The 12,725-nt window shown below is 43.1% G+C and overlaps 1 protein-coding gene across 9 annotated transcripts in view; it reads left to right on the top strand.

The window, feature by feature from the left end:
- Nucleotides 1-7,784: 7,784 nt before the first annotated feature.
- The window catches only part of trim9 (tripartite motif containing 9), a gene marked incomplete at its 5' end in the record, with an annotated part of 44,904 nt that continues 39,963 nt past the window's right edge, over nt 7,785-12,725 (top strand). For all 9 annotated transcript variants that reach the window (XM_084045742.1, XM_084045739.1, XM_084045737.1 and 6 more), the window contains 2 exons: nt 7,785-8,275; nt 8,701-9,052. In XM_084045742.1, coding sequence (XP_083901868.1) covers nt 7,785-8,275; nt 8,701-9,052 — 843 coding nt within the window. The remainder of the gene's footprint in view (nt 8,276-8,700; nt 9,053-12,725) is intronic.

Here is a 12,725-nt window from a genome sequence, read left to right as displayed (position 1 = left end):
ACTGTCATGAACGTTACACCCATCCAGACACTGCATTCAATAATATTCTCATCTTTTAAAACATTTAACATGAATTTGGTTGTCACTCCACAAGTAGTCTTGCGTAGGCAGACGATGAGAGATCTCCGCTTACTGATACATCTGGGGAAATCTAAATTCAATGAATGGGACGGGAGAAAACAAACATACACCCACTGCTTTGAAAACCAATCCTGATACCTAAATTGTTTCCAACAATTTTAACCCATTTGTTGAATTTAAATGTCACCAGACTATTACAAAAGTATTTCCCCAGTAGCATGGGGAATATTGTTAATGTATAGAATGATATGCTTAATTTAAAGACATAGTACAATGGTGGTGTTGCATGCCATAAATAGCAGATATTGTGAGCTCGTAGATCTGCTATTTTTGGCGCACAATACTGTCATGACGTATAAATCGGACCTATACTGTATAGTCTTTACACTTGTGAGGGCACATATCACTGGCCAGGGCACATATCACTGATCATAAGTCATGTTAAATGTTGTCAAAGTCAGAAAGACAAATATTTGTATGATAGATGCTGCTTATGCACTATCATTAAATAAAAATTAAGCAATATGTACATAATATGTAAAGTAAAGTAATGTAATAGCAGTATGAAATAATAGGCCCTTAGCAGCTAACCATACAGGAGCTGTCCAAGGTACCAACCACTGTAACACCTAAAGGAAACACAGCCACAACAAACACTACCTTCAGCAGTTTTTACCAGTCACAATAGACGTTTCAGTCCATATTGACATTAAATACTACAGTATGGTGTACAGTGTTACCAATTTTACTAATTAATGTTTTGTTACATATTGTAGCAGAGCCTCGCAGAGCCTGAATGGAATCAAAAGGTCTATTGCTGCTGTGAAAAGGGACCATTGACCAACTTGTTGGCGAAAATGACCTTTGTTAAGGTACGTATTACCACATCAGAGCCTGAAGTGAAGGTACCATCTTATTTTCTGCCTCATTTAAAGACAATCATCCTCTGGCCATTTCCCTTTTATAAATTTAATTCAACACACCTGTTCCGACTCCTCACTTGAGCAGTCACCAGTATTTGGGTATTTGGTAATGGACAATAGTAGGCTACACAGGCTCTCAATCCTGTATGAAACCAATTTTGGAGAAGATCGACAGTTAAGAAATTAAATATGTATAATAAATACAAGACTTGTTTCCCCCATATTTCCCTTAAGGCCTAAATGTCAAATACTGTACCGTGATAATGCATTTCTCAGGTCATTCCTAAGGGCACAGATGGTGCAGAATTTATAAACATAAATTAATCTGGGTTAATTGAGAGATTGCGGTGCCCTGAGAAGGAAGAGATGTCAAGAAGTCAGTGGCATTGAGTTTGGGGCTTGCGTCAGCCAAGGTGCCCGTTCTGCCATCCTAAATCCTATAGCAGATGGTGATTATTTGAGAGTGATTGCATAACGAAGGTTTTACCTAAGGCTACCACACAACAAGTAAGCCCCATGCAGGCTGTCATCATAACAGTTATAGATTTCATAGTTCCTGAAAGTCATCTCAAGCATCAAATGTTTATCAGCACAAACTTACAGCTGCAGCCTGCAACCATACTGTATCATACTGCCAGAATACATGTAGAGACAAAATGTTGAATAGATATCTGTAATCAACAATATGTATGTCTTGAATTGTTGCTTTGCTTTATCGGGGACCACGCAAGTTGGAAGCGATGTAACAATGAAAGTTGGGAATTAATGCCCCACCCCGTTATGCAATACCATTGAATTGTCAGAGACCCGTTGTACCCGCAAAAGCCCGGTCAATCCTTGAAGCCAACGTGTTGGGTTGGCCAATCAGGCAAATCCGGAAAGCTAATGCCTACACCCCCCGAGATACAGAGATTCTGTGCGTCCTCCCTAGACCCACAGACAGACAGTTTGTGTTTTTAGTGGCGCTAGCCGCTCTATACCTTTAGTTATAGAGCGGATCCTGCTCTATACCTGACTTTGTCCGTGTTCACCGTCAACGTTCTGATTGGTCAGACCCGTCAACGTTCTGATTGGTCAGACCCGTCAAGGTATAGAGCGGATCCTGCTCTATACCTGACTTTGTCCGTGTTCACCGTCAACGTTCTGATTGGTCAGACCCGTCAACGTTCTGATTGGTCAGACCCGTCAACAAAGTGATTGGTCAAGCTTCACGTGACACATGGCTATAAACACATTATAAACACATATCGATGACATAATGTATCAAAGGCGCCGCTACCTTCACACAGGGTGTGATTTTTTAGGTTCTTGACAACTGACAGAGTCCCACTCTGCACTGCACACACCCGGGTCATCAGTGACACACTCCCCTAGTTTGAAGTAAATTGGTCGGACGGTGCCCGAGTTATACCCCGGACAATCACACAGACACACAGACAGGTATTGAGGTATTGTGGTCAGTATGCTCGGTGTTCTGTCAATATGTCTGTATCCAATGTCAGTTACGCCACTGACTGAGATATGTTACTTCACAACAAAAACCTTGTGTATTTACTTTATAATTCTGTTGTTGAATTCAAAACAAACATTTCAAAGCTTAATTAGAAAGTCGCCTTGGAAAACTCATCTGAGCCTTTAGTGTGTAATTTCAAACTTGATATAGCTCTCCATTCTACCCACCCAGTTACAATAACTTTATTCTTTCTGGAGCCACCCAATGGCAGGTTTTCTCAAGCATGAGCTCTGTAACAATAAGGCTAGGTTAAACATATAGCATTGTATGGCTGGACTGTGTATGCAATCCAAAAAAGGCCACAAACTGACAAAAACTATAGGATATGAAATGATGGGCAATTCAGAGGGATGCAGAGAGTGGTAGTGCCTTGTGCAGAAAAATGGTAGCCTGGTTCCAAACCATAGACCCCGCCCACTCTCTGAGTGGACTGCCTCTTGTTCTGGTGTTGAAATGTGAGCCTAGGATATCTTAGCCTCGTTCCCAGCCTCACTCATCTGCGAAGAGAAGAGCCTGGTCACAACCTAAACCAGCGAGTGTCTCGGAAGTCCTGAGTGGACAGGATTTCTGTCGTACGTGTTTCCCCCGGAAACAATCTTTTTTGACGAATTACAACACTCGTTTCATTCACGGAGAATGTTAACAGATTTGTAAAGCATCAACGTCATTTCCTTGGGCTGTACTTCCGCCAAATTCAACCACTTCCGCCTAGACAACCAACAGTCCAGGTCTTGTCCGCGTGATAGTGATATGCACCGACATTCTGCCAAGACCCGCCCCAGACCCGGAAAAGTTGCGCTGTGATTGGCCAGTGGTCACTTTGAGTGACAGTTGGGGCAAACGCAGTCCCCACAACATCATTTACTATTCTGTGCCTATCGGTACATAACTCGGACGGCGCTTAGTGGACTAGCAGACCATCGGCCGGTCGTCGCAGGCACTCGCGCCTGCAGGCGCTCGGGCGCGACTCCTCGGCCTCAAGGTCTGCTGAGTCAGCACGCCTCCGTCATGGTCCAAAACTATACTTTATTAGACAAAAAAAAGTTGCCTGCGGTTGTCGGAAAAAGAGTGCCCCCAGCGGGGTTCGAACTCGAGCCTCGGGTCAGCAGTCTAACGCCTAGTGAGGCACGCCACAAGACCAGATGGAATACTAGGGTTTTGGTCTGTATTAGACTGTAAATGCCCCCACCGTCCCCTCCGGGGGCGGAGTCCTTGTTTTCTCGTTTTTGTATTCAGGAAATCGCAGGGCGGGGTTTGGTCGAATGTCGCTGTACAACAATATTACGCGTCTTGCCCAGCGTGAGGATATCTTCGATACCCTCCAGTACCGTCCAATGAGTGTTGGAGGTGGGGGTGGGTCTAACGACCAATCTTTGCTGACCAATCAGCAAATATCTGCAAAAACAAGCTGTGCCATGACGTCAAATGTAGGCGGATCCGTGGATCTCTTGTGATTGGTTTAGGGAAATTCAAATTCCCTCCCCCTTGCAATCACCGACACTGCAGCCAATTTCAGACTGAAGCTCTACGCAGCTTCAGGCTGATAATCAGGCTAGAAAAATGGTCTATCACACATTTTATGACTCAATTCTTCTTGACATTTACAGCAAGAGTCGTGTTGATCCTTGACCAGCTTTCTCCAGATGAAATGCCACTATTACTTTAGATTGGACTCCTAGGGCAAATACATACCTTGGGCCCATACTTGCTTTAAAAAACGTTTTGAAAATGCTAATTCATATTTTTTGTCAGGGGATGAATACAGTCTGTCTTTCTAATGGTCTAATGATCTGATGAATGTGCATGTTTTCTCTTTTTGAGGTGTGAGGTGTTATATGTCTGTGGACAGATTTTTATCACTCATGACAATTTACAGGATGGTTGAAGGCTGAAACTAGTGTTGTTGACAGGTATTAGCTAGCTGATACTAAAGCTCTGGCTGATAGCTTTCATGACCATTAGCATTGCTACAACATGCTAATATAACAAGCTAGCCATAGTGCCAAGTTGGTCCAGCCAGAAACGGGTGCATTTCTCCTTTCCGACATGTCGCCTTTCCGACGTTGACGAACCCTATACCTAACCCTAACCCTAACCCTAACCGCACGCGGAAGCCACTAGTCGGAGTGGTGAGATGTCGGAATGGAGAGTGAACACCGCCAGAAACATTAGGGTCTGCTTGACTCTACCACCGCAGCAACGTATAATGGTTCTTATCAGCCCTGTTCTGAGGGTTCCACAATGCTGCAATAGTCTGTGTACCTCTTTACACAGAGTTCTTGATGCTTAGGGATTGGACTGGTAAGTGTGAGATTGTGTTAAGAATGGTTATAGACACAGTGGCAGGCACAAAGAAGCTATAGTCTACCCTTGATACAGGCACTCAATCCCCTAATGAAGCAAGCTCCAAACAGGCAAACAGAACAATTCAGAAATACTCTGAGTTGCTCACTTGGGCTCAGGCTTCAGGCTAATGTTGCAGTTATGATGAATTGCGGCAATGGTGGTTTCAGCACTGGAGGATCTTATATGCAAATTTTTTTTTAAAAAGTGTAGAGCTGATCTAATGTTGCCTTATACAACAAGTCAATTAGAAACAAATTAATTATTAAAGACCCATGTGCATGGTTTGTTAAATATGTGTGTATCCTCCGTTGTCAGCACCTCCTCAATATGGTGCGCTCCTGTGTTTTGCCTGTTAATACTGTATAGCATTGGAGAATTATGGGTTTGTGATCGCTGAAAAAAAGAGGAGAAATATGCAAATATTTGCATATTTCAGCTTCAGAACAGCTGTCAAGTGTGTCTGTCCTGTCAAGCACTTAAACAAGTGTTGGCCACTAGTTAATAACAGAAGATAGAGGAGTGCCTTCATATGGTAGAAATTACATTGACAACATGACACTGAGGCTGTAAAAAGATGTTGTGGGAGGTAATTTGTTTCAATCAACACCAATTCTTGTAAAAATGAGGTAAACATTTGGCATGTAGTTTTATCAAAGCATTTAGTACAATGATGAATCCAGTACATGCATGGCCCCAGTGGGCGTCAAGGCCCTGACCTTGGCAGAGTTAGTACTACTAGACCATACCCGGTCGACGCAGCCGTGGGGGGATATGCGCACATGATCTGGCAACCCGGGAGGCAGTTTGTCCCATAGCTGGGCAGCCGCAGCTATGGGACGACATTCTTTGACACAAAAACGCTAATAAGAAGCTGAGATTTGATGAAATTGAAAAACGGGCTTCACAGTTAAGTTCAGATGGTAATGGTCAATGGCTGTGTGCAAAATCAGAGCAATTGGTCCAGCCAGTGGGGAGAACCGGGTAGCTTCACCACTACAAACGCACAGAGGTTACTAGAATTATAGTAGGATTATAGTAGGATAGTAGGATAGTAGGATAGTAGGATGTTCTACCCACGGAAATATATTGGGCCACAATTGACAATTAAAAGTCAGAATTTGTGAATACAACCAATGCATAAGTAGGCCCTATGTCCTCCCGGTGGAGGCTCCTCACTGGTAAGTGAGTCAGTAGGATATAACAGCAGTGATGTCTCCACAGAAATGTCTGTGGGGAGGAATCAATTGGCATAACGACTAAATTGTGGAGAAAAGGGGACAAAAAGCTACAAAAATAATAATCATTTATAATTTACTGTATTATTCCAACCAACCACATATAAATTATAGTTTCTGCTTGCTTGTTAGTTGTTACTTTTCTTACAGTCAATATTGGTGTGTGTTTATTAGCTTTGTGCAATATTAGGTTCTCATGGAAAGAAACAATGCTCATTGCATCCAAATTGAACCCAATTATATGGCTATTGTACTTTTATTTGACAGGATGAAAGACTTTTGCTTTTTCAGTTAGAATTGCTATACAAAATATGCAAATGAAATCAGACCGAGTGCACATGAAGTGCCCTCTTGTGCTCAGAGAGACAAATGAGATTACTTGGTGGTTTAATTCTCCTCTCAAGAGGCTCCCTGCTGACGACTCCCCTGAGAATGCAAGTTGCCATGGAGTCTTTGGAAATGACTGTGGTATTTGAGCACATAGATAGACTGTGCCCCCCCCCCCCCCCCCCCCCCCACACACACACACACACACACACACACACACACACACACACACACACACACAATAAGTGCATGGGAGCGTCAAAACTTGATCTTATCTTGTGAGGTGCAATTTCTATTTATAAGGTATGGAATCCCCATATTATAACTGTCTCTATGGGTATCCCCTATACTAAATATTTATGCTGATTGTCCGATCAAGAAAATATGTGTACTGTAAAGTGATCTTGAATGGGTAGTTGCACATGACAGTGACAACCTGCAATATAAAAAGTTGTATCTAAATTCTATTCAGCTCATTTAGCTACAGACCTACGCTGACTGACAGCTGCAGTACCCAATGGTTGTTGTTAGGAGCTCCCGTCATGTGCATTTACTGTGCGCTTATTGGTTAGGATTCCATCCCTCAGCAGTGATGTCAGTGTTGCCATGTCCGCTTATTATAAGCGACTTTGGGCTTGTTTTTCTGTAAAGTTGCTTGTAAATATTGGTAGTTGCGCCAAAAAAAACACCATTTTGTTTAAAAAAAAAACACAACCCGCAGGTTGTGTTTTTTTGGGGCTTGTTTTTAAAGTGTAGTTGCTTGTTTGGCCTTGTTTCCTAATGTCATTTAAACCGGTGGTTCTCACTGTGAGAACCACCGGTTTAAATGACATTAGGAAACAAGGCCAAAGACCCTAACCCTAACCCATGAAAATGTGTGAGAATCTCACACATTTTCATGTCATGGACCTCCCATCTATATATTTGTCTGTGCCAGTGGACTGAAAATATTTTGTGCCAGGGACACAGATTTGTGTTGTTAAAATGTTCAATGGTAAAGTTTTTTCCCCAAGACTCTTTTGAAAATAGCAGATCTACAAGCTCACAACGCATCACTGTGAGCTTGTAGATTGGCTATTTTCAAATAGCCGATGTATGTATAATATATAGGTTTAAAGTGCTCATGTGGCTAGTCATGAGTCTAGTTGACTCTTTTGGGCTTGTTGTCATAGACCTGGTTTCTTATTTCTCTCCCATAGTCTGGCAACACTGATTGATGTCTTTCCCTTCCTCAAGGTTGCACTTGCATTCGCGACTGGACTGTCTGGTCGCAACTGGAACAGCACAGCCTAATCTCATTAAAAGAGTTCCGTGCGTGACTATTTTTCACTTTTGAGATACCGTACACACTCAGCCATCATGGACGAAATGGAGGAAGAGTTGAAATGCCCAGTCTGTGGGTCTTTTTACCGGGAGCCCATCATTCTACCGTGCTCCCACAACATTTGCCTGGCTTGCGCCCGGAACATCCTCGTGCAAACCCCCGATGCCGAGTCCCCACAGAGCAGCAGAGCCTCTGGCTCCGGGGTCTCCGATTATGATTACCTCGACTTGGATAAAATGAGTTTATACAGCGAGGCGGACAGTGGATACGGTTCATACGGAGGCTTCGTCAGTGCCCCGACCACCCCTTGCCAAAAATCACCTAACGGGGTACGGGTTTTTCCTCCATCCGTCCCTCAGCCACCGCCGCAACAGCATCACTTGCTCCAACACCACCCCGGCTCCCTGCCTCCCGTACCCCGTAACTCCTGCATCACTTGCCCGCAATGTCACCGCAGCCTCATCCTGGACGAACGGGGGCTCCGCGGGTTTGCCAAGAACCGCGTGCTGGAAGGGGTGGTCGACAGGTAGAGCTGTCACGATGACAAATTTAAGTTGACAATTAATTGTCACTCAAATAATTGCGATTAGCGATTTAATTGTGTGTTTGGCATTGAACATTGGAACATAAATGAATAAAAAAGCCTTTTAGGCTTCGTAAAAATTGCACAGGGCAGATATGACAAATAAATATACAAAGAAATTATTGACATATTCAATAATTTTATACATGTACAAATAGCAAAAAATAATCTACAAGCTTACAAAGTGGCATGAAGTGACCCATTGTAAGCTTGTAGATCTGCTATTTCTGCTTTTTTAATATTTGAAAATGTGTGAACATGTTCCGACATGGACACTATTATGACGAGTATGCTAAAACAATTGCGATCACCTCAAATAATTGCGATTAAACGAGTATGTAATAATTGTGACAGGCCTATATCGACAGGTACCAGCAGAGCAAAGCGGCCGCTCTCAAGTGTCAGCTCTGCGAGAAGAGTCCGAAGGAGGCCACCGTGATGTGCGAGCAATGCGACGTCTTCTACTGCGACCCCTGTCGCCTGAGGTGCCATCCTCCCCGCGGTCCTCTGGCCAAACACAGGCTGGTGCCCCCGGCCCAGGGGAGGATCAGCCGCCGCGCCAGCCCTCGGAAGATCTCCACCTGCACGGAGCACGAACTGGAGAATCTAAGCATGTACTGTGTACAGTGTAAGATGCCCGTGTGTTATCAGTGTTTGGAAGAAGGCAAACACGGCACGCACGAAGTGAAAGCTCTCGGCGCAATGTGGAAACTCCACAAGGTACGTGCGTAAAATAGCTATTTTTGCGCAACATCATGCGTATATATGTTGTCGATTGCATTCATATGATGGGATTGATTCAGTTTGATAAGCAACAAGTAGCCCCCACAAATCAGTAGTTCAATTCCATTAGCTCTGGTCCATCGCGTTAAAGGAGAACTCCTTCTAACGCTATGGTCCATGGATCAGAGCTACAATTCCATCAACTATACGCCATGCATCAATGGCTATCTTTGGCTGTGGAATTTTGTAGGCTGCTCCCTCCTGTCACTTTGGTTTTGAAAAGCCTCAACATTATTTAAAGCCAAATAATTGAGCCGAGAAAACTTCCCCAAAACACACATCGCCGATCGCCAGCTCACATTTCACTTCCCTCGAAGGTAGACAAAAGATAGATGGTGACAGACAGACACCACGTCTCAAGAGGCTCCAGTGTATCTGGTGCGCAAAGACAGGCTGGTGGGGGTAACTTGAAATTCTGTTCACGGGCAGACAGCAAGCAGCAGCTTCCTTTTATCACATGATGAAATTGCACTGACCTCAAATTCATATCCTGTCATCCTTTATTTATTTGATCTCCACACATCCATAAACTTAGTGCACAATCTTATTAAAGTTATGATATTGAGAGAAAACTATTTTTTCCCTCCTTGAAATGATCAGCTGCAGCTTTTGGCAACTCATTGGCGGCATGATTTACATTAAAAAAAAATGTCATCAGCATTATTGTATATAAGTATCCAATATGCATCCCTCCCCTTGCTGCCATGACAGCTAACAGGCATCATCAACCATTTGGTTGTCGGTGTGTTTTGGTATGACCCAGCAATATAACACAGTTCTAAAGGCGTGCTTTCGCCTCTGTTGCTATTTTGGACCCTGGGTTGTTATGGGCAGGGAGCCACTGCATATCAGGAGCAGGATTCTACCCAGTGGCATTCATCGCCACCTCCACAAGAGCAGCCCTCACTTCAGCTCTCTGCAGCATCCAATGGAAGGAGGAGGATCTGTAAAAGACAGGCCTAGATAGAAAGCATCATCAACTGCGATTACTCATCTCACTCACCCACATACAGATATGCCTGCTGGAATACTGGGTTTTTGGATGAGTTGAGTACTGTATGACCAAAATAATCTCTTGCCTCTCTCTCTCTCTCTCTCTCTCTCTCTCTCTCTCTTCTCTCTCTCTCTCTCTCTCTCTCTCTCTCTCTCTCTCTCTCTCTCTCTCTCTCTCTCTCTCTCTCTCTCTCTCACACACACACACACAGGTGCGCTATCACATCTCTTTTAGGAGTAGATGACTTGTTTTGGTCATTTGTTGTCACATATGCGGCCTGGTACCTGTCCAAATAATCATAAAATGGTCTTCCATCCAAGCTACCTCTTCTTTTATAACCATAAGCACAGATAGTGGGGAGGCAATGCAATGGCTTTTAGACCTTGAGAGATTGCAAAACTGATGGAAAAATCTGAGGGGGTGAATATGTCACTCGCATTAAATTAACCCTGCTTGGAAAGTTGATGGCTTTTTCCTCCTCATCTTTACTGAGGCTGAAATGGAAAATGTGAGAGAGCGACTGTATGTAGACCTAGATATACTGTAGGCTGTTTAGAATTAAGACCTCAACTGGTGGTAGTACCCAGAATTGCAGCGATGAACCAGTACCTTCCACAGTGAATTACGGGTTATTTAAAAAAAAAAAAAATTTAGAAGTGATTCATGCATTATTTTATTCTTTTTTTTTTTTTTTCATTTATTTTTTATTGGATTTTTCAGAACATGAAAACAAACATTCACAGAAAAGAAAAGACTAACACATTAACAACAAACAAACCGAACATACAAAACATACAATTACAAACATATAAGGGGAGGAAACTGTCTCTCTTCTACTTGGTCACTTATTGACTACTATGCATAGGCATAATCCATACACTTGGTCACATTTCAGAAAATAGAAAACAAAATGTCCATTAATGGGACAAATCCAACATACACTTTGTTCATTATGGTCAATCAAAGAAAATAAAGAAAATTAAATTAACTGAATTCAAATAAAATCTGGAGTGAATTACGGGTTCTTTTGAGTCCATTTTTACACTGATTTCTGCTGTGCTGTGATGTAGTTGAGCACCAAGATCTGACAGACTGCTAGCCATCTTTAACACAAACACCCAGCAGACACATTGTACTAGGCCTCCATTGTAAAAGTTCATTGATTGGCATCAACAATTCATTATTAGGGTATGGATTCATTAGAAATAAAATAACCAATAATGAAAGCTGTGCTTTTATTGACATTTGTGTAGTCAAAATCAAACAATTTAACCACAATACCCTAAATAAAGATGGCTGCAATAGTGTCCCATCCGGTGTGCCGGATGGGACACTATTGCAGCCATCTTTCAACCAGTACGTAAATAACATTGTATTCATTAAAAAGATGCCCGGATTGTAGCTTTTAATATTTGCCAGATGCTTTTCTCTGCTGGGGCATTGTATGGAAGACAGAGCTGCATCATGTAGACATCTCATATCGGGGCCGTTGGAGCTCCGTGCTTTTGGTTTCCATGGCACCTGTTATATTTCCAATGTTCTTCTCGGAGGCCTTGCTCTGACCTGTCATCCGAAGCTGTTGCCTGCAGAGCCGTAACAGATGGCTGTGCCGAGGGGCAGAGCTCAGAGCCTGGCCGTCTCTGGTCATGGGCAGGTTTCAAAGCTTTCCTTAGGCGTTCCTCTGGCATTCCTCACTCAACTCTCTGGAGGATATATGGAAGGCGTCTCCATATCTTCCAAGCTCGTATGCTCATACGGGTCGCATTTGAACACACACACATTCCCACATGCAATGCATATACATATACACACATTCACATGTACGCACACTTAAGTGCCACGCGCGCACGCATGCACACACACACATGAACACATGCACACACACACACGTACAGTACAGATACATTACACACTACTACATTTGTACACATTATTGCACCCTATAGTTACTGTATATCCCAATGATTCATGTTCTGGGTGCTTTTGGCAAAGTTAGTGTTGTCATAGTGGATTCAGTGACATTGTTGGACAGTTCTGCTACTGTCCATAGTGACAATGAATGCACAGTCTTTGTCAGCTGTGTTCTTTCTTTTCCAGTCTGAGAGTGACAGCTAATTGTCCACTGTCCATTGTCTAAATGGACCCTGCATTTCTGATGCCACAGATATGTTCCCGTCTGTCTTGTAAAAAATAAAATACAGAGTAAATACTCTCTCTCTCTCTCTCTCTCGCAATCATTCTGTCTCCCTGAGTGTGATTGCAAGATTGACTGTATCTGTTTCGCGTGCACACACACACACACACACACACACACACACACACACACACACACACACACACACACACACACACACACAACACACGCTTGAACTACAAGCCTTCAACGTATCGAGTTACTTGCGACATGTTGTTAGCTTGTAGATCGGCTGTTTTGGCAGAAGAAATTTGGTGCAGAGGGAAGAAAATTAGGAAGCCAAGGAAAGACCCCTGGGGAACCCTGGTCAATGAAGTATATAGGTTTTAAGTGGTTGACTGATCTTGTCATTGCTGTTTGATCAGGGTCCGTTTCATTTCATTGTTTATTATTATTGGCAAACTAGGTCGTTCTGGTTGGTG

Source organism: Gymnoscopelus microlampas, assembly GCF_963454915.1.
Source record: "Gymnoscopelus microlampas genome assembly, chromosome: 20".
Taxonomy (NCBI): domain Eukaryota; kingdom Metazoa; phylum Chordata; class Actinopteri; order Myctophiformes; family Myctophidae; genus Gymnoscopelus; species Gymnoscopelus microlampas.
This window is presented reverse-complemented; position numbering and strand designations above follow the sequence as displayed.